Source organism: Strix aluco, chromosome 6, assembly GCF_031877795.1.
Source record: "Strix aluco isolate bStrAlu1 chromosome 6, bStrAlu1.hap1, whole genome shotgun sequence".
NCBI lineage: Eukaryota > Metazoa > Chordata > Aves > Strigiformes > Strigidae > Strix > Strix aluco.
Window position 1 is genome coordinate 23,150,382 of NC_133936.1, and position 23,633 is coordinate 23,174,014.

Here is a 23,633-nt window from a genome sequence, read left to right on the forward strand (position 1 = left end):
AAGAGATTTTAAATTACTATTTTACAATTTGTTTAAAAAAATCCAAACAATAATTTTGTTAGGAAGTTTGGAAATTTTCATTTACTATTTAATTTATGAGCTTTTTTGCTTAACGTATTTTTTTGTTTTACAGTATTTCATACCATGCCAGCAGCAGGTGTGGTCAATATGTGAAAGTAATAATTTCCAGTGACTTCATAAGGTGACCTGATGTCATAAATAATTCTTTTAATATTGATTCAAAATTATTATAAGCAATTTTTTTTTGTGATGGAACAGTTAGTCTTTTATAGGTCAAGCTGTTTTCCATTTCAGCTGTAATCGTATAAATGTATACTGTACGTCACTACTACTGTCATGTAAAAATGTGACTTAACAGTTGAAATATTCTTCATTTTTGTTTAAAAAGAGTAGCTAGTGATTTAAAACACAAGATTATATCGTGACATTCTTATAATGTTCTATCATTTTCTACCAGGCTAGTTGTGATAAAGCCTATTGTCTGTTATACATGCGATTATTGCCCTACCATAAAACTGCATGGCTTCATAGACACACAGTGTTATAAATTAACCAGAGACAGAACTTCTAAAAATTCTTACAGGAAAATCTCCCTAGCTTCAGGGTCTATCAGAATTTTTCTAACAGAAACTTCAAATGTTTCTTGTCAAAGAAGAGTTGGAAATTGATCCTAGTCCTTACAGATTGCACAGTTCTGAATTTATAACTTCATCCATAGAAAAAGGAATTTCATGATAGGGGTTTTACCCTGATGTTCTGAGAAAAAGTGTATTACATCTTCTCTGTGAGTGTTTCTGACCATCTGTCTGTGTGTTCACTCCCTTCCCCCGCAAAAAACCCAAACCAAACCAAAACCCTTTTGAACCCAGCAGGCTGTAGTAAACCATATTTGACAGAGTGGCAGTCTCAAAGATCATAAGATTCTACAGGTTTGGTGAAAATAAGCAGCTGTGAAAAGGAGATGCTTACAGTATCCTACTGCCCAAAAGGTAGAGCGTAAGCTCACCCTTTATTGGCCAGCAAATATTCCAGATATGACTGAGAGATCATGAGTGCTGAACCTCCAACAACAATATCACTAAGAGTCTCTTTTTCTAGACAGACAAGAATACCAAATTAATGGGCATTTGAGCTTCAGTGCAGTCCTCAAACTATTTGCTTTTGCTCTTGATTTGGTGTTCTTTATGATTAAATTGTCTGCCTTTTAATATTAAATGTTGCCACTTATTCTGAACTTACTGTCAATATTCACTGGTATGGCTTTTGTCTTCTATCCGAACTTTACTAAAGATTTAGATATCAATTCTCAAAAAACAGTTGTTTTGCCAAGATAGTTCTGAAACATTCCCCTATCCTTCCCCATGGACATGTCTGCTGTTCTGATTAGGTCATTGATGTTTACTTTTTCAGGTGACCTCTGAAGATGTTTGATTTTATCTGTGCTAATAAGGCATTTTTTCCTGGGATGTATTACAGTTTTCTGTTAACTAACATCCTCAAAACTGAAATCAAACTGAATCTTTTTTTTTTTCTCATGTTATTTTGAGATGTGTACTAATGCATCTACACCACTCTGGGCTAAGAACATCACAGATTACAAAAACATACTGAAATTTTTATGGTCACCCTTATGGAAATCTGTCTCCCTTTGCACCATCTGTATTCTGAATCTTGTCTTCACAAGTTTTCTTTTGATTTCCTCCCCAACACAAAATCCATTTTCTTGATCTATTACTACTTAGTGCTTCATTTCCTTTATATTTTGCATGCAGTCTCCTAAATATCTCCTGAAGGTAAGAGACATGGTTACTTTATTGAGAACTGTAGTCTTTCAGCAATTACTTTTAGTGTTCAGAAGTGTGGTCTTAAGTCAGTGAGTGTTGGAAATGATCGTGTGGAGCAAAGTCCAGGAAGTGTAGCACAGGTGCTGACAACAGCATTATCTGGTTTATACAAATGCCACCTGGTCAGAGCAGATGGTAAACTGCCACAAAGCAAGTGAATGCTAAAATGTTGTTAATGCTCCATGCAAACAGGATGCTGGTTGATTTTCTTTAATTTTGTTGAGCTGTAATACAGCAACACAATCTGCTTGTGATTGGTAACCATGGTTATACTCATTCATAAATTCTGGTTTCATTTTGATAAGAACAGCTGTACTGACAATATAACTAAAATATACAAGGAGCAATATGTTTGCTGTCCATGTATACCCTCTAAAAATAACTCTTCTGAAATGCTGAAAAAGCGGTATTTGAAGCTATGGCAGTTCAGCGGAGTAAGACTGCTGAAATTCTTGGCATTAAAATTGCAAATTAAAGTAATTAATAGTAACCACAACAACAGAAAGGAGAAGACTTATACATTCTGAGATTACCTACTTTGTTTGCCACGTGTTATCTGACAACAGCATTTTTTCTGCATGTGAGCAAAATGAGGCAGCTCAATTTACTTCTTGGTCATTACAAAAATGATAGCTCTTCTTATATAGAATATAAGACCTGATGGAGTTCATGGTAGTGGTGATAAGAGGAATGCTTTTTAGAAATTCGTTCATAAGGTATTGCATCTTGACAGCTGCTTCATTGGCGGAGTGTTACACTATCATAACAAAAGTGTGAAATCATTCGGAACACTTACAGCTTGCTCTGAAATCAGTGTGTGTCCTGCATCTGTTAGAAGCTGGCCTTCCTACCTCTGATAAAGTACTCACACCTGAAGGAATGACCATAACAAAAACTGAACTCAGCTTTCATGGGTGAGGTGGGGTGGATCTGCAGTGTTTCTGGAACAGCTCTAACATCTGAGTTTTGTCTTCCAGGTTGACACAATGGAAGTTATGCGACACCCTGAGGAAACAACTAATATGAAGCGGCAAACTATGGCTTCTTATTTTAGGGTACAAAAGTTAAATTGTAAACAAACATTTTGGTGATAAGAACAATAGATATATCTAAAATATTTGTGGGATTTGGAGATCAAAAAGAATAATAAGAGGGTTTTTTTTATTCTGTTTTAAGGCCTTTGTAGACTCATAAATTTTCTTTTGCTGATTTTCTTTTTGTTTCCTCACACTTGTACTTTTATAATTTCACCAATTACATTGATAACAGAATCTGGAGTCTATAGACTATTTCCATCTAAAATGCTGAAGGTCTAGAACAGGCCTCTTTGTAAACAGAAAACTGATTTGTGCAAATAAAGTAGCTGTCATTACTAAAGCCTTCATATTTTTTCACAAGCTCAGGCATACATACTTTTAAAGATTAAGATTTGTCATTTGTGCTAGTAAGTAAAAACAACCCATCTTTTGGAAGTACTGTTATAAATCATATGGATTACCATTTCATCAGTAGTACTTCTGTCTGGGGTTATGTATATTCTGCATGTGTGTTTAAATCAAAACAGGTAAGGAAAAGGCATTGAGAACGTTGGAATGGGAAGGTTAGGAGTCAGGAAACCCACATACCAATCCAAGGCTGTTGGTTAATGGTATTTTATTTGCGATCGTTGCAGAATGGGAAAGTTTTGAGCAGTTGGTCCTTGGGCTGTACTTGTACCATGCAGAGCAGGGAAGTTCATAGTGCTGTGCTAGCCAGCATGGGTCAAAGCTTCATGCCGTGTAGGAGTACCTGTTTTCTTTGTCATGCAAAATAGTGTAAGGAAAGGCATAGAGGAAGCTGATGTATACTGAGATGTTGCCCCAGTGTGGGGGGTACCAGGACTCATTGAGTACTTTCAGACTTGTCTAGTAATGCAAGTGTGGATTTAGAGTGCTCTTGCAAAGAAGTACACAGATGTCAGTTGTATAGAATCTGTAAAAAAAAAAAAAAAAAAAAAAAAAAGTGGAGTGTGAGGGAGTGAGTGTGAAAGTACACCATAATATGGATGCAGCCTACAGCAAAGAGATCACAGTCAGCTTGGAATTGTACGTGATTCTAAGATTGAATGTATTTGCAACAAATACTTATACAGTGGATTAATGAGGTGAGGATGGATACCAGAAGTATCGGCATTCAGAGGAGTCATTAGAAAAGCAGATATATATGATCTGATCACACTTTTTTAATCGTGGTATAAAATGCAATGGAACAAATTGTTTTCCGTGTCTAGGGTGGACAGGAAAAGAAGTAATGAGCCTACGTTTCAGCAGGAAAATTTAGGTTAGATGTTAAGAACATTATGAATAGTTATGATAATGTAGCACTTCAGTAGATTGTCCAGGGAAATTGTGCAGTCTATATCCTCGTGATTTTGAAAAATACATTAAACAGAGATGTCCCTGAAGTGGTACGGATACATCTAGTGTTCTCTTTGGGCAGAGGACTGAACTTCTTGCAACCATTTCCCCATGATTTTCTGTGAATTTGTGTGATTGTTTGTTTCACAGTAAAGCTTGTTCTTCTGTTGGGGATGTTTGATTGGTCAAATATTCCTATAGTAGAATTATAGTTAGGACATTTTTCAATTTTATTTTATTTTAATATGGGCCTTCTTTAATTACAGAAATGTGGTATAAGGAGAGACAAAAAGAAAGGTGTAAGAAATAAGAACTAGAATAATAATTTTTTTTACAGTTGAAAACTTTTATTAGATTCTGGGTTTTAGCCAAAAGCTTAAAAATTAATAAAACATCAATGGAGATTAACAGTACAGATTAAAATATAATAAAGCATTACATACTGTTTACAAATACATATCTCCTGCTTAAGTAGTTACATTGTAGTTTTTTGTCTGTGTGTGCATCTTTTTTATTTTCCCCACTAGTATTCCCTCATGGATCTTTTATCCAAAATGGTTGTTGGACAGCCTCACTTTATCCGCTGCATTAAACCTAATGACGATCGAGAAGCACTGATGTTTTCTCATGAGAGAGTTCTACTGCAGCTACAATACACTGGAATTCTGGAAACTGTCAAAATACGTCAAAAAGGGTATTCTCATCGCATCCTCTTTGAAGAGTTTGTGAAAAGGTAAGAGTTCTGTATCATGGCTGTTGTTTTAAAACAATTCAATAAAATATATTCTATGTTTAAGTACAGAAAATTCTACAAACATTGGTTTGTACATGTATGGTCTAATTCTCTAATGAAAGCAGTGACTATCAGAGATAAAGACTACAAGAGATGTCTGAGTTCTAATGGGGAAAAGTCAATGTGAGACCAGCAGTGAGCACTTAGTGTTCAGTAGCAAGCCTGTCCCTATTGTTCCCTCAGTAGAGGCAACAAGTGGAAATTATGCATCATGCTCATATAATACAAGAATTTGAAAGGTCAGTGACCTTCAGCCATCATATGAAGAATGTGCACATGCTTAAGAATTAACTGATATAAAAGCTTTAAATTTAGAAATATTCCTCTTAATAGCTTTGTAGCCTCACAATCATTTATCTTGGAGATACAAATTATAACCAGATCTCTGTACACCTGAACCCTTGTCGTGTCTACTATTACTGTCTTTAACACTATTTTCAATCTCAAAATGTTATAAATTTGGTTCAGGAATTGCTATTGTCTTTATGATGGCAATATGCTTATATGATCACTGTGGTTTCCTCTATATTAAAAATATGTTTTTGTGTAGTATTTACTGTTTTCCAGTCTGTAGGATTGATAATTCAATAACGGAACAGAAGCAGTACCATTAAGCAATCAACTACTCAATAGTAGGAACAAGTAGTGAATGACTAAACAAGCATTTAGTGATATTTTCTGAACTGGAGGTTGCTCATCCAGACAATATAGAGTTAATGAATCTACTGAAAGCAAGTAATTCATATGATGCTAGAGGGAAGGAGCTGATTATGCTTTTGAGAAGAAAAGATGTAAACAGTTTCACAGACCTTTCTAAAACCCAGATATTGGGTAAATTTACGTGTGTAAATTAGTCATTTGGGCTTGGAAATCTGTCGTCCTTGCATTGAGAGATTCTGAATGATAAACCATAGCTTAATCAGTTCATTCTGAAAAATTAAAAATTTTTCTGATTTACAATATATTAATATGCCAAATGAATGTGTAATAGGAAAACACTAGAGATATATATCCCAGGAGGCATAACTAACATGTTCATTTGTCCATCAAAGTAATTTAATTTTCAGACATGATCTCCCCCAACTTTTTTATGTTACATGACTAAGTTTAGTAAGGTAACACCATTCTAAAGGAGGTTTAACAAAGAGATTAATTTCTGTGATCACTAACACATCTTTGCAACATCCTGAAGAGGCTGAAGCCAGAATTATTAACCTTAACCTTTATCCAATTTACACATAAGTAAACTAAGATTAACTTCACTGAAATTAGTCTAAATTGAGAGTAAATTAGGCCTCCTCTTATCAGTAGATTCTTTTCATTGAAAAGTGCACTGAATTTGAGTACAACCTTGAAAAGTAATGGTAATAAAAGCAGCGCTGACTGTAGCTTTCCATTCCTGCAGATAAGAGCAAGTTGTGTTTAACATCATGTCAGATACTCCCCAAGTTTTTAGTCCAACTTGATGTAACTCTTTCAGGAAAGAAAGTCAACACAACAAGGGAAGTGAGGGGGAGATGGGGAGATTTAGCAATTTGCTCAACAGCATAGAATACTTCCTGAGTTCAGAATATAAATGAAGGGTGGGAGAGGGGATGTTCTTTCTCCTTTGTTCAGTTTATTTTTAAACAAATTCTATTCTGTTTTGCTCTTGAAAAAAAACAAACCAATGCTTTAAAAAGCTATCAGTGGAACAAGAAACATTTTTCTTCAACTTACAGCCATGACTAGTCAAGTGTTTTTAGGAAGTAAGTGGTTGAATACATAAAAATGTTTGAGAAAACAGGTCAAATGCTAAACAGATTGGCACTTCTTTGTTCATAATCAAAAAGACATTAGGCAAGTATGAACAAGAGTTTCAAAATGTCAGTAAATGTGAGGATATCAAAGATTTTCTAAGCCAGCAAGTTAATTGGTATTTTGATCCTTTTGAGCAACTGAACAACAAAATGGATGAGCCAGCACTTTTTCTCCCTTGATGTTATTAAACAAATAGGTGTGCTTCTTATCTTCCTGTTCAATAATGCTGTTTTGTAAACTCTTAGCAGGAAATATGAGGACAAAACAATCAAAGGCAGGGAACAGAACTATTCAGGTTTATCAGGCGGGAGGTAAACAAAAGATAAAGCTCTGTCTAATGTTACTCTTTACTGTCTTCTGTTTTCACATAGAAGAGATTATTTCAGTGTTGCAAACCTGGAGGTAGTTTATTGGGTTAAAAAACAGATGGTGAGGAGAGAACTTAATTATAACTCATTCACACAATGTTTCTTCAGCCAAGTATACAACCATCTGGTTTATGTATATAAATATACATATTCTTTTACTTAAAGTAGGAAAATGTAATCTGCAGCCCCTGTAAACACTGTAGACCTGTCAAGTCTTAGGCACTTGGTCTCTGTTGGCCTTGTCTCGCACCCCGTGCCATCATGTGTCTGTCTTACATGTTTGCTGTGAAGCAGCATGGCCCCTTTCTCAGGCTGGAATCCCAAATTTCAGGCACAAATTATTAACCTGATCAAGCAACCAGGTGTGCCTGACTTGTGGGACCGCATAGTGACCGAGCACTGCACAGCAGCCAAGGGAGGTGTGCACTGAAAGTCCCACTGGGTGGGACACTCCTTGCTATATCCGAGTGCCCAGGCCCATGGAGCTTCACATGACATGGTGTGGTATGCAGGTGTGTCCTCACTACATATCTCCCAGCTGAATACACCTTTTATACACTATGGGTTGAAAGATAAGGGACTTGAGAGTCTAATGAAGCTGAATGCTGTCATGCTTGAAGTGCCTCATAAGCACATAGGAATGTGTTGGCAAGTTTTGTACAAGTTTCATTTAAGGATTGTCTGCCCATTTAAGTTCTTTGTACTGCATTGGGATGCAGGATACACTTTTTCTATAAGTGCTACCTACTCCACAGTAGCCAGATGATGTTACTCAGATCATACGCTCATGGCAATACCACTGTTATTACTGTAACAGTGATCCCAGTGAGGTTGGTTCTGCTTTTTCAATCCCACAGTGCAAATTTGCATAAGGTCACTGTTGGTACACCTGGTACACACAGGCTCTAAACCATCAGTGTTACATTTCTCATGACTGTATAAAGCCTCATTGACCTTAATGAGTCACATTCTGTATTGAGTGGAACTAGGAATAAAAACTGGTCAAATATTGCAAAATCCTGTAAACTGTGTTACCTCAGTACATGTTTTCTTCTAACCCCAAAAATTCAGTGGTGATAGACTTGTTTATTATTCAAAAGCAGAGAAGCACTGAATTAAATTAGAATTCAACAGGTTTGCTACAGAGAAAAGAAATGCTTGATTTTAAAATTATGCATTTTTAATGCAAACTTACTTTTAACACTGAATCTGCACTGTATCAAAGTCCCGAAGTTATTTCTGGAAATGAAATTGTAACATCCCCCATATCTTGATTTTACTATTATCCATGAAAATGTTTGCTGTTTGTTTTAGTGGTTTTAAGATTTCACCAGATCTGTATAAAGTTCCTGTACATTTTAATTTGGTAAACTACTGTACCTTCCACATATACTTTCTAGACTCTTGTCATTAACAGAACACTGGTAAACAGTTGCAGGATGGCAAAGACAGCAAACCACTAGGAGTGAAAAGTCTGCTAACCCCATGTGAATTGTATATGAAGAATAGACCAAATTATGCCTTTCTGAGAGTATTTCTATGATTCCATGTTTATCTCATGATCTACAGCATTACTGAATTTCAAGAGCATCTTAGATATTTTTCATTTTTCATGTACAGTTTTTCATTCATACTCTCTATAGAGTCAAATGTAATTAGTTGTATGAATTCACACGTGAAAGTTTCTGAAAGAGGTGAGATACAACCAATACAAGTTTGGAATTTTTGAAAGTTATTTAACAGCTCTTTCAGTGCTAAAAACATGAATTTTTTCAACTTTCCAACTCCAGGACTGAGAAGGAACAAACATCTTTTGGAATGTTGAGAATCTCCCTACTATTGCTGGGGGTCTGAGTAGAAAGGGATTTTGCCCTCTTGCACCTCATACTTTTCACATATCATTATCCATTCTCCACCTTAGGCCAGTACATTTTAGTACAAAGATTTGTTTTAAAGAGAAAAAGGGCTAATCATTACATTTTTGAGTTAATTTTGTAGAATTGATGCTGCCATTAAGTCTGGAATGTGAAGGGAAGTTTAGTAAGAGACACTGGTGTATTAGTTAATGATGCTGTTTAAATGCTATTTATTGAACAGTTCCACAGTTCACCCTTTAAGGAGGGGAGAGAAATTGAACCATTTGTTTACAATCAGTTTATCTAATCTAAACCCACCAACACTAAAATGCCTTAGCCATAATCAGATAGTTAATGCATAGCATCATTCTGAAGTTTTCCATATCTTAGCATACTTGGATGCCTTTAATGTTTAACCTTAGCTCTGCATGTCCTCGCTTTGCAATTGTTTATTTGGGGATAAATTCAACTTTTAAAAGATGTTGGTTTATGCCTAATGACTACTAAGTACAGATAATCCCATTTTAATATATGTTTTGTCTGGAATACTATTCATGCCCATGAAGGATAGTTTGTAGTGCAGTGTAAGAACCACTGGTTAAGAAATACATAATTTCAGAGTTTCATCAACTCTGAGAAATTAGTTCTTCTGAGGGAAACTTAGTTTTCTCTTACTTAGTCTTACTGCTACTGAGACTGATTAGTCAAGTACTTTTAGGAAACATGTAGATGAATATGTGTCATGCTTAGGAAATTTTCAAGCAAGATCTATAACTGAAGAAAATAATGTATTTTTACACATATATGTGCATGTTTATGAAACAACACATGAAAGACCATAAACTTTATTTTTAAAAACAGAAATAAAAGTATTGACTTAACGTAGAAGAGCACTGAAGTATTCCAGACTCCTACATTTTCTACTGGAATACCAAAGAAAAATGGTCATTGTTTTATTTATATCTTTTTCTGGATACCAAAAGCAACTGCATTCTACATCATGAAAGAGAGCTAATGGAGAGGATACTACATTTGAAAGATATTGAAGTTTGTCATAAACAAAATGGTATGATCAGGTGTGTAAATTGCATAGCTCAAAAATATGTTTTAGTGAGGCATTTGTCACAAGCAAGTCAGCTTCTCAGTAATTAGAATGTCATTGATAAGATAGTAAGATTCAAAAATTATGAGATCCCCCTTGACTATTTTATTGCATCAGTGCTATCTAAAAACTGTTGTGTGATTTTAAAATTCCCAACTACAACATGCCTTAAGAGATGTATGAACAACCAGAAGACTGATATTATCACTCACTTGAATCCTTCCTTCCTTCTAAGGAAAGAAACTGCTTAAGTTACATACATGTGTAAATAACATGGCTATCTGAACTGGCTTTTGAAGCAAACAGCAGTTTACTATTAGTGCAACTTCCCCGATATATGTCAAGTATCTGTTGAAATTGCATGCTATCACAAATTATTTGTGATATGTATATTTTAAATCTGAGCTTTATTAGTGCAACTCATAATACTGTTTGTCTTGTGAAAACTGGCATTATTAAGTTCAGTAATAAGGTGGAAGAAATGCACTTTTTTTCATTTAAATGCACCATATTTCTCTATACCTGTGAAATGGCATGATTCTTAGGATTTTGAAAGACTTGGCTAAAGAATTTGCAGTATCATGTTACTGAGAAAGTCACTGCCTTAAAAATAACTCAGTAATACATAATCTCCTATCATTATTCAGAGTGGGCAATGTCTCCAGCTGGTGAATATCTATGTCTCTGGTCCAGGACTCATTCCAATGCTTCTGCCTTCAGACGTCATTTTGTTCCCCTTTGATCTTTATTGACTATTTTAGTGGTTCTTTTTTCTTTCTTGTGACAACTGGAGCGAATATCTGGAGATTAACTGGAGCTAATATTTGAAAATCATATTCTCCCGATTAAAAAATGAAGTCTTGCGCTATTCCATATTTTCTAATTGCTTCTCCATATTTTTTTCAGTATGAGGTGGGATATTTTCTTTTCTCTATGTGACTACAGAGAAGTCTGGCTTTTGAGGTTCACTGGTTGCATTCTTCTCCTTATGTTTTAAAGAATATCTGATGTCTCTTCCCATGCTAATAATTAGAAGAATCATTTGCTCAACCTGCCAGTTCCTCTCAAACACAATGTAAATAGAGTAGCATCTGTAGAAGTATAAGTTAATAAAGATCAAGACAACACATGGAGGTTCATAAATGAGAGCTGAGGTGGCAGTTGCTACCATCTAACAGCATACTTATGCTAAAGTAACCTTACATTTGTAAACTAACTGACACAGGATCTTGCTGTCACTTAACAGAATCATTTGCAAGTAAAGTTACTTTAAACACTATAAAACCATTCTTCATTAATGCATTGTGGCTCTATAGGTGGGGATTGGTCCACTCATTCTTAATTCAGTTCAAACATGTTTACATCCCTTTTTCATAAAATATTTGCACAATAATGTTATTTCACATAATTTTTAGGGGCTGTTCTTTGCAAGGGAACATGGACGAAAGAAAAGTCAATGTTGTTTGGTATGGGCCTGCTCCAAAGGCCACTAAAATTGATCATAATCATTCTAATTAATTGTTTATCCCAATCAAACAGAAAAAAGACATCATGCCTAATGACTTACAAACCTAATCATAATCACAGAAATATCTGTGAGTAAAGAAAATTATTAAATTCATATGAGGAGTAATTCACTTGTTTTTTCTTTAAAAAGCTGCTAGTTCTCTTTAACGATCAGCACTTATAAAATCCTGGCTGATATGATAGCAATGCCAATTATTTTAATTTTGCATATATATATGACCTCATCTGGAGGTGTGAAACACACGTGGGTATTCATGCAGTCTGAGCAACTTGCTGTCTGTAAATTAAGATTGATAAGAGAGTTGTTTTTACTGTAAACTAGTCTTTATTCTTCACACAGTGCCACCCTTTCAGCTTCAGTAACTAGTCAGTATCATTGTATGATTGTACTGCCTACCCTCTTAGTGCTGGCCTTTATCTTCGCTGATTGAGAACCCTTAGTCTTTCTACTAGGGATACTGAAAATGGGAAGCTCCCCTGAGTTCCATTGATGGGAATGATCTTGCTATAAGCTCAAGAGAGTTGGACTTCTTTTGTGGGTTTATGCTTCCCAAAGAATATCAAGGCCATTTATATTTCTTTGTGAAAAATGACTGATATCAGTAACTAAAATATTGAAAGAATCTGAAATGCCTTTTTTGGCATTTCTCATTAGAAACAGGCATCAGGTCATGAATAACTTACTTTTAGCACTTTTCTCTTTCTTTGTTGCTAGTATTTGTCTTTTCTCCCACTCAGAAATCTGCAAAGGTCCATTGACTGCTCTTCAGGGAGCACCTGCTTATTTAACAGAACTTGCAGACTTGCAGTGAGATGTAGCTGTGCCAAAGTATGTTACGTAGCTCTGTAGATGGTGTACTTATTTTATATATTTTGCAAAAGGTTTTATTTTGCTTTCCTATTACTCTGATTTCTAACATTTTTCCTCCTTCTCCCTGCCATTCATTCACTCATTCATCTGAAAAATTCAGAGCAATCTTGGGTGTTTCCTGAGTTGCACTGGTTTGTGAAAGACCTTTATGGATGATTACACCAACTGGGCATTTCTAGAATGCAGTAGATTCTTGTCACCATTATGGTACCACTATTTTCTTATGTTGTGTATATGCTCAAATATCTGTTCATGACAGCTGTGTCACGATTTATGAAAAGGACTGAGTATAAGGGAGAATTTGGCCAATGAGTTCTAGAGATAGAGCTGGAACTAGAACTCTAGCTCTGAGCTAGAGAAGAACAGTGAAAGTACATGTTTATTGTCAAGTCAATTCTTTCTTTGTCATTTGGTTTTGCAGGTATTATTACCTTGCATTCAAGGCACACGAGACTCCCCTTGGTAGCAGAGAAAATTGCCTTGCCATTTTGGAGAAATCTAAACTAGACAACTGGATTCTTGGGAAAACCAAGGTAGAGGGTGATAACATTTTCTCAAGGGTAGTATCCTTTTAGCAAATGTCTAATAGTGGTTTGAAAAGTATTGCATGAATGAACAAAAGAGCAAAGAATTTGTTGCAGTTAGTCTCCCTAGTTATGGAGGTGCCCTCCCAAGCCAGCTGATTTGGTGCTGCAAGAGGAGGGGTGCATTAGGTACCTCCCCAAAGTGCATTCTGCACATGGCTGCCTTGATAAGGACAGTACCTCTGTCAGTGCCTGCTGTAGTAGTGCCTCCCTGAAGTTCTTCTTGCTCTTAATCATGCCATGACTGAAACTTCACACCGTGGCCCATCCTGTGAGCCTGGTTAGTACACTATCCATTTGTGGAGTTTCAGGTGAGATCCTTCTGGCTCTGTCAAGAGCCTTTGTTCATGGTTTAAAATGGAGTGAATGACTTCTGTAAAAAGGATGTTATACAGTATCTTGAATTGTTGCACAGTGCACAAAGGAAAACCAAGAATTTTCCTGCTTAACACCCAGATAAAGTGTGTGCAAGCACCCATAGGATTTGCCTCCTGAAGCAGAATGCTCTTAGACAATATTATGTCTAAAAACAAATTCAACCCAGGATTTATCTTCCCACTGTCAAGAAAGACTATATTTCAAAATTGTTGATACCTGAAAATATGCCTCTGGCCAATTTACTTTGTAAAGGGGGTAAATATATGGTTTATTTTGCAATGGGGTGATTGTAATCAGTGGAATAATGAAATTCCACAAGCACACTGAGAGCACATATTTGATTCACAAGATTGCTGTGATATCAGCAACCAGTATTTTACCAGTTTTCTCAACAATGGTGCCCTAAAATAGGCTGATGTAAGACTAATGAAAAGACAGTATACAAGAGGTTATGTTACTGCCTGCATGTAATACAGATTTTTTTGTTGTTGTTGTTCCATTTTAGGTTTTTCTAAAGTATTATCATATAGAGCAGTTAAACTTGTTCCTGCGAGAAGTTATAGGGAGGGTGGTGGTCATGCAAGCCTATATCAAGGGATGGCTTGGAGCAAGGAGGTACAAGAAAGTCAAAGAGAAAAGAGAAAATAGTGCTGTTACCATACAGTCAGGTAAATGTTCACATTCCCTATTTCATTGAGTGTCTTTGCGTTTCAAGCTGTTAAATTGCATGTACATTATTTATTAATTCCTAATAGTTTATTATGAAATCAAAATAACTGGAGGTGTTTTTCTCTCCAGCTAATTGATGCAAATATTATTGATTTACTTCTAAGGTGTCATCTTAGTATTTGGTAATGTCTATTTAAATATTTTAGTATTTTGGATATGATGCCTGTTCACAAAATGAAAATGTTTTTAGGTATGTCTGTGCTAGCATGCAGCACATAAATGAAATGCAGTGGCATGCCCTCCCCATGTATATGAGAATTCCAGCTAACATACGTTGTGGGGTGGGCCTCAGAGGCTGATTACCAGTAAAGTAGCAGGCTTCCTTATATTGAATCTGGGGAGCTGTATGAGGAGGGGAGTTCCTGTGCTGACATGATCATGCACCTTTGCCTTTTGGGTTAGGACATCAGCAAGCACATGGTGACAATTAAAATTTGGATGAGTAAAGCAGTGTTTGAAGTTGTGGGGATGTGAGTACTGCAGTTGTGAACCCAGAGTTCAACATGTGGGTGGGTGGGAAAGAGGTATTGGGGGTGGGGGTTGGAGTGGTTATGGCAGGAGGGATGAAAGTTTGAGCACATCTCTGACTCTGTAGACTCTGTAGCACTTCCTTAAATAAATGTAATTTCCAGCACATGGTTTTGTATTTTTAGCCTGGAGAGGATATGAAGCTCGCAGGAAGTACAAGGAAATAAGGAACAGAAGAACTGATGCTGCTATACATATTCAAGCAGGTAATTATTTCAATTGCCAACACCTATTTTGCTGTGGGTGATTTCATGTGTCAGTGTTTATATCCAAGAGAAATACATACAGTCCAAACAAAAGCTATCAAAAACATTACTTCTGATCATTTGTTCTTCAGTATCAAATGACATCAATGACAGGTATCACGCACTTTTGGGCTTTTTCTAAGTACTTCTCTGGAAGCAAAACATACTGATTAAAAGCTGTTATGTTAATTCTTTAAGATGCTTCTGAACACAGTCAGTATGATTCAACTATATGTAGAGCTGGTATGAAGCACTGGATTGATTTGACTAGAAGTGTGGTTTGAGGCACTGGACATGCATTTCTCTGTCTTTGTGTCCAGCCCTGATCTTGACAGGTTGCCAGGTTTTTGTTTTGACTGCTTGCTGGGTTTGCCAGCTTTGGCCAATCTTTTGACTCTCTGCCAGACTCCTATGCAGCCATATCAATATGAATTTGAATAAACTTTAAAGAGATTATTGGAGGAACAGGCCCATAGGGCTGTGTAGGTCTCTAGTAGAGAGCAGTGTACCATATGGCACAGAAATCTAAGAACCAGTGCCGTGAACTCAATGGTGTTTTCAAATGCTGCCAATATGAAGCAGCCTCCATATGATGCAGTGTAATACACCTTTCCTGTCCGACCCCAGGTTGAAAGACTCAAAAATGAGTTGTGGCAAATGTGTTTACAGATAAACCAAGGTACCACCTTTATTCTACCAGCTTTCTGTGCTATAATTCCTTAAACTTTGTCTATTCTGTATCATGTCGTATAAAGTCAGTCTGAAAAAGATTTATTCTAAATATTATTTTACTTTGTTCTGAAGCCATTTCCAGTAAATTAATGTTTTTCTTTTGTCTAAGTTTGCTGCTCTGAAATTAAGCATCACTGTGACTTTCAGTAGAAAACAGAATACCAGTCTAGTTACAGAAAGGAACTGTAGGATATAATAGTAATTTATAGCTTTGTATGCACACTGTTATGTAGCTCTAGGGTCAAATGCAAAATATTCTGTGAAATGGAGAACTGTTGTGGAGAAATTTTTTCTCCCATTACAGCAAGCACTGAAGGACTGCATAAGCATTCTCTCCCCTTCTTTCTCCCCTCTGTGTTGTCATTTTCTATTGTTTTCATGATAGTACAGAGACCAGATCTTAAAGTACCCCCCTGCAACTATTTTCTGGAGTGTATTCTACATTTACACTTGGCCATACCTGGACTTTGATTTCCTGACTTAGAACAGCCTTTTGCTCTAAAATGGAAAGTGAAACAGTTGACCCATCACTGTCCCACTATCACCAGTTCCTTAAAATGAGAGTTATCTCAGGTTCTGTAGGAAGCTGGTGTGTAGCAGTATCACCTGGAGACTGTAGAGGATGTTCTGCCTTAGAGTTTTATCCAGCCAGATTTCTTAGGCGTGTATGAGATGCGTGCTCATTACTAGCTCTTTAGAGAAATGGAGTATGATCTATTCTGTTGTTTGCACACATGGGAGAGATTCAGAGCTGTGTTCCTCCCTGCTGTCTCAGATGCTGCGTTGAACATGGTAGAGCAGAGGTAGTGGGAGTGTACACATACCATTGAATTTGGACACTTCTGTTGAGCCCTCTGGACCTAATGGTGGAGAAATGCTGTTAGCACTCTTCTGACTAACATACAGACTGTCTTCCTTTGTAACCTGGCACTTGACAGTTTCAGTGATCAGTCTGGGTGAATAAGCATTAGGACTATAGGGTTAAGAGTGACACAGTGCACCTTTGTATTAATTAGGCTGTCTGCTCCTCCTATCTTTGGTGCTGCATTCAAAGGGGTATAATAATAATAATCCTCAACACATTTCTGTGTGCCTTTGGAAACCTATATCTAGGACTTCTTATTTGAAAACTATTCTTGTGCACATTTTCTCTTCTCCACATACTAATTATTCTGTGTTTCAAATGAAAGCTCATGCTTGCTAATGGTGGCCATTTTCCAGGTTTTAAAATACAGTGACAGTCTTTCTGTTGTTTACATTACACTGTCCAAATGCCTAGTGACATGGAGACAAAAGCAACTCCAATCTCTTCCTTTCTTGCACATCTTATAATGTGAGTGTGTGGTTCAAGGCAGCTTTTCAGTAAAATGGAGTATGACCACCTTTGTATTTATTTTTTTTTTTAAAAAACAAGCCATTTCAGGCAGTGAGATAGATTGTTTGCATTTGTCATCCAGACATTAGCAAAACCATATAATTAGAATATATGTACTTTCCTCTCCTTTCTATCCCCCTCCCCTGCCGGCTCAAGCAGGCCTTGAAATTTAGGAAGCATTTGGCTTACATGTTTCTACAGAACAGCGCATATTGAAATTTGTTTTCCTTTCATCTCTTTCCCAATAAAAGCAGCCGCTCGGCTTATCCCTTTAGCTTCCTCAGAACTTCCTTTCAGAATTCCCGATCTATTACAGCACATTCACATACCAGAAACAAGATGCCTTTTCATGCTGTCAACCTTTTTCATCTGAAATGTAAATTAATTCTTGCTGGTACGCTTTGACAGAGATCAAAGTAGGGGTATTAACCTTATTGGGCCTTCTCTTCATCAGAATCAGTTCCAAAGACTGCGAGGGTAGTGTTAGGAGGCCAGTCTTCACTGTTATCTATGGCCCTCCTCCAGGCAGTCCTCTGTCTACAAGTCAGCATTTCAAAGGCACTGATTTCTTTTGTAAATGACCTTATCATTACTTTAAACTGTGTGAAAAATGATTTGCCTGAATAATTCTTGCAGGATTATCTTGCTCATTTTAATTGTGGGGGGACTTCATTCAGATTCCAGGATATTGTTTAAGTGGTTTTGACAGCAAGTGATCATAGCCTGATATAAAGGAGGAACACAGCTCCTGATTGGAAACCTCTTGACTTGTTCAGATTGTTCATTTCTTGCAAGTCAGTCTTTGAGGTAGGCTACATTTGCATTTTAAAAATAAACAGATGCCTTTCAAATACATGAGCTGGTGGTCTGGAGATCTCTGTGGGCCCAGCAGTTCACTATCCATTGAAGAAATGTTGGAAGAAAAAACAAACTTAGAAAAAAACAACCCTCACAATATACATGAGGATACAATTCCTGAGTGTATTATGTTACATGAAAAAAAGTCATTATTTCAGATGGGGGAAAACACCCTTGCTAGGAAACAAAATATTTGTGAATTTAAATTAGGTGGGGAAGAAAAAGCTACCCTACTTCAGCATATCTACATCACAGGTTCTCAGAATACACAGATGTTATTAGACTCATGGCTAAAATGGTACACAGGGTACACAAGGTCTTTCCTACTTCTTTCAGTCACACTTTCCCAAACAGTGAAGGTTAGAAAATGTTCATTTTTAACTTAGAGACAAATTGTAAAGAATGATTTTGTGTAAAGTATTTGAGTTAATAATACTTTGCACTTCTGAGTATTTCTTTGTAATTGGGATTTGTATTTTTTGATTTACGTCTACATGAAAGGAAAAATATTTTGTTAAAATAAAGAATTTTTTAAAATTATGTTGCCAGATTCACAGCTGGTTTAAATCAGTGTATATCCACTGATTCATCTGACTGAAATGTTGTTGCACTGATTTACCTCACATGCAAGTCTAATTTAATGTTTCTTTGTATTAGAATAATGCATTAATTAGAATTTAAACCAACAGATAATACAATTATAAAAGTACGTTTTCAGTTATGATAGCATGTATTTCCATGCAGTGTGACTGTTGTCCCAAAAGACTTAAGGGAGGATTTTAATCTGGTTATTTCATTTGTGATCTGACATTGCCAAAATGCCAAATGAGTGGTGCATGCGATTCACTTAGATCCGAGGTGACATCACTGAATTCATTTTAATTAGGCTCACTTTAGCCATCTGGAATATACTGTGCAGCTCTGGTCAGGACTGAGTTTAACTATGCTTCCAGAGGTGAAAGGCAAATGACTAATCCATTGAGCCACCATCTCCTCCTCCAACACGTGCTCACACACTCACCATATGTCACATTGTATTGGAAAATTCTTTATCAAGAACTCAAGATTTGAGCTCTTTTTTTTTTAAAAAATAAAAAGTGGTGGATGTTCAGAAGGAAACCAGATGAAACATCCCTTTATAAATTGCTTTCTTTCTGTAACTTCTGCCCATGCAGTGTTGCTCACTATTTACATATCTTGAACATGTGCTTCTGGCAAAATTTACTCCATTATAATAAAAAAAAGAGGGCCTGAGAACAGCTGTAATTTACTATTTTACATTTATAATAAATGTAAGCTTTTAATAAAAGTGTTACCTTTGGTATTTTCAACAGCAAAGATTTAATGTTGGCTTCAATAGAAGACAAGGGGGTATTTCTTGAAAACCCTGTATTTATCCATCTATTTATATTACTGTGCACATGGATGTGTACATGTATTCGACTAATACTGTTGTATAGATCTAAGAATTACATGAGTAAAATGTTCCAAAAACTTCTAAGCACTTTATAAATATATCTAAAAATATTTTTTTTATTTTTAGTTTCCTGAAAATAACAACTGCTAAGTAGCGGATCCAGTTTTACTTTTTTATAGCATTAATTTTCTTCCATTTAACTATATTGTTTGTCTAAGAACCATTGAAGAGATGTATGTTTCTCGTAATGGCAGCTGAACTGACTCATTGTATTACCTTGATTTCACATTCAGGGTAAACCAAACTGGTTTGTACAGGCTGCAGAACTGTGGTTAACTTTACACTTCCATCTCTTTGTGTTCTGTACTAGCTTAGGGCATCCAGTAATTCTTCACTTTTAGTATCTATCTCTAGTAACCTAAAAGCCTGCTGCTCATGCGCAGGGAACATGTTAGGAAAAAGGAGAAGGCCTTATGAAGTATGAGGTCCTATATTCTATGCCCATCTCTGAGCTAAGCTCTGTCGATGTGAATACATTTGCATTTCCTTTTGGTTTTCTCTCCTGTTTTTGAGGAGATGAAAAGGAGACCATTCTTATTGGATTTCTGCCCTTGCTAAAATCAGGAAGGGACAACAACATACATTGTCCGACAATACATTGGAAAACCTATTGCTTTTCCTTGCTCATATTGACAAAGAGTTTCAGAGTCATCTTCACTTCTTTTTCTTAGACCTAGTCTTAAGATCGGAGACTGTAATGCATGGTAATTAAAAACCCAATGTGTAAGTGGTGATGTACATCAGTGACACCAGTCCTGATGGCAGCCTTGGTGAGTCTTCCTAATAGTCACTGATTGTTACTGGTAGTTACTGCTTGTATGTGAGAACTTGTGACTTGCTTTCTTGTAATGCTTCTGCTGGACAACTTAAGACAAGCGTTGTGTTTTTCTGCTATTAGAAAGGCATCACCCAATATCCATCCAGAATGAGAGGTGAAAGAGGGGAGGTATTCATGGGACCCAGCAAAGGATGTGACTTTCTATCCCTTTTACTGTTCATTAGAATTAATTTGACATGAAGTGAAGAATCAGATTCATGGATTCCAAATCCTCTCAGATGTTGTTAGTTAAGCTGCTGAATGCTCTTTTAACTAGGCAAGTTAAGAAAGTGATGTGCTGTTCATAGCAAATTAACTTCTGATTACAAACTACCATGATCTCTTCAGCAAGCAGGAACTTTGATTTCCAAGTTGCTGTTATATGCTATTTTAGGTGATATTATAGATTAAAAATGTGTCTGTGCAGAAAATGTCTGCTTAACATAATTTTTTATGACTGAGAATGAATCCTTCTGCTGTTTAAAATACTAGTTCATCTCCTTTCTTTATCCTTCTTGTATAGACCCGTGATTGTTTAGCTTTGATCTTTCTACATTGTGCTTCACAATTTGCTCTGTAACTATATATTTCCTATGGGAATCAGAGGAAAAATGCCTGGACTTTTCCTATCTGGAATTGTGCAACGTTGTGTGTAATGTATATGTTTTCGTACTTAGACCTTAAAGGTTTTTAACTGCAAGACACCAAATTTCAGACTCCCTGAGGTAAATATATTCTTGATTTGCTAGGTGCTGGAGCTGACAGAAAACTTGCTTTGTGTGAGAATTGATCAGTACAAGAAGTGAAAATTCATGTCCTAAATTGCAGCGCATAAAACATTTAACACCTAGTTACTAATAGAAGTGCTAAAATTAAGTTCAGTTCCTATGTTGGGTTTCAGATCCTGTCATCTTTGGCTATGTAAAGATCAGGGTTAAAGATACTGTTGCTGGAAAGTTTGGAATATAGACTGGATAAGGTGAAAATGAGGTGACAGCTGGTAATCATTCTTCTTCAATGATGCAGTGATTGTTCATGGAGCAGTAGCAACATGAGTCTGCTAATTTCACACTCTTTGAGCCAAGTGCTTAGTGTCAAAACCAGCACCAGTCAGTAATGCAAATTGCTGTGATGGAGCAGCTTCCCAGCCTCTCAGACTCCCCCAGTAGAATTCTCTGCATATGCATTTCTTTTGAAACATTATAGATCCAGTTAATAAATGTTGAAAAGATGCAGTCCTACTACTGCTCGATGAAGCTTTCGAGAGAGAAACGAGTTTGTTTATCCTGCCACTTCAGTTATCCATGAGTCAAAGAGAAAGTAGGAAAAATACAGCCATTTACCTGTCAGATTCTAGGTATTCTAGAAGAATGTTAGAAACCAGCTTGCGGAAAGGTTAAGTTGAAGAGGAGTTGATTCTGAAAATATGTATGAAAACAAAAGACAGGGTAAAAACTATGTTTATTAAACCAGATATAGCATGTTTTATGTAGTGAATGAAGGAAAGAACAAAATAGTTATAGTGACATTAATAAGAGTCTCTGGGAAAAAGAATTTAAAAAAATAAAATCACAGTAGGTATCAGGATTGATTTTATAGACACACACACACATGCAAAGAGCTAATAAAAGTTGAGAAATTACTAAGGATAAAACTGGAGTTTATCTTATTAGTTCAGTTGTTTTAGTGCTTCTTTATAGTAGTCCATTGACTGATACTCAGCATGTTTCAGCTGCAGAGATGTGGCTGCTGGCCAGCTGTCTCTGCTGCCAATATTGGAGTAGGCTCCTTGTCTGGTCAGTGGGGGATAGTTAAGGATTGGAAGCCTGATCACATGGGGCAAGTGAATGCTTGCCTCATCTCTGCCAGACAGGCAGACTTTTCCAGTCTGATTATTAAGGGCAGAAAGTTTCTCAGCCTCACGATACCTGAGCTCTGTATTCGGTACAACACCTCAGCAGGCCCAACTTCTGTCATGCCTTCTGTAAAGTGAATCGTTATTTATTTTAGTAACCTCTCATTAAAAGGCAATTTTTGCTGCTTCTTACTCTGGAAACCTCAGTAGCACTGAAATGCTTAGACTTGGGTGCATTGCATACCACAGCTTGAACTGTTCAGATGGTTTTCAGTTTCTTATATTGCATGAACAAGTGCATCACCACATATATTTGTGGAGGTAGGTAGCTGAAAAGATGGTCATCAACACTATACAGGAATTAAAATAGGAAAGAAGGGATAGTTACAGCCCTTCCCTAAGGGAAAAATCAGATGCAATCGAGGTAGCTCTATTTTGTTTCCTCCACCATCTTTTCATTATGCAAAAAAACCCCCCATGAATGGGGAGCTAAATTTATAAGAGTAGTTAAATGGAAGAAAAGGGAAATCAATCAATTGTCTCGTAATTTGGTAATAACTGCAAATTCTACAGGGTCTTTATTCTCTTTTGTGTAGTTAATGTCTACTTCTAGTGTTTTTGTAAAGGCAGACATGTGAGATACTGTATATGAGATACAGAACAGAATCTTCTGATCAACTTCTCTGTTCTCAATTTATTCTATATTTATTCTACCTCCTGATTTCCCTCTATAATCTACAATGTTATCTTGACACTGATCCTACATGAGGTTGCCCTAGACCCCGTTTCTATGCCTATCCTACACCCCACTGTAGTATTTAACCCTGGACTCTAGGAACACCAGTGAGAGGGCTTTTCTCCTCCTCCTTTGGGTGCTTAGTCCCAAGACTGACTATGCTTTTGCGTGTGTTTAGTGTGCCTAAAAGCTTTTCCTGGACAGGGATTTTTTTTTTCCTCAAAATCGTATTTCCTGATCTTGGCTCCTATTTTCTTTTACATATTGTCTCAGTGTTTAAGTTGCAGTCCTGCTAGACTAATAAACAGCTCCTTTCCATCACAACCCTCAGACTTATTCAGCAACTGCTTGTTGTACATTTCAACTATGGCATTGATACTGTGCTTACTCTCTTTGTTAGTCAACCCTTTCTCCCCTTTTATGAAGGTATTTCTACTTAAAATAATGGTTGAAATAAGCCCTACAAAAAATAAAATTTAAAAATTTGTGGGTTTAAGTGTACATTGCAGTACTTTTTAGTCTTTTGTCCTAGTATGTATCGCTATCTGTGGTTTGTGCTGTAGCTTTATTACTAACTGCTCACAGATGTCAAGAATTCAAGCAAATTCAAGTCAGATAAAACTACAGAAGTAATTAAGTTATTTAGGTACCAAAATCCAGAGACGGTCCATGGAAATAAAGGATGTAGATATCTTTAAAATATTATTCATTGCCATTTTCTTTGCCATTTTATTTCACTGC

At 36.4% G+C, this 23,633-nt stretch overlaps 1 protein-coding gene across 1 annotated transcript in view; it reads left to right on the forward strand.

The window, feature by feature from the left end:
- Positions 1–23,633, forward strand: part of MYO3B (myosin IIIB) — a 214,396-nt gene that overhangs the window by 138,553 nt on the left and 52,210 nt on the right. Inside the window, 5 exon segments of the mRNA XM_074829074.1 lie at positions 2,843–2,920; positions 4,789–4,994; positions 13,000–13,111; positions 14,046–14,208; positions 14,923–15,003. Coding sequence (XP_074685175.1) covers positions 2,843–2,920; positions 4,789–4,994; positions 13,000–13,111; positions 14,046–14,208; positions 14,923–15,003 — 640 coding nt within the window.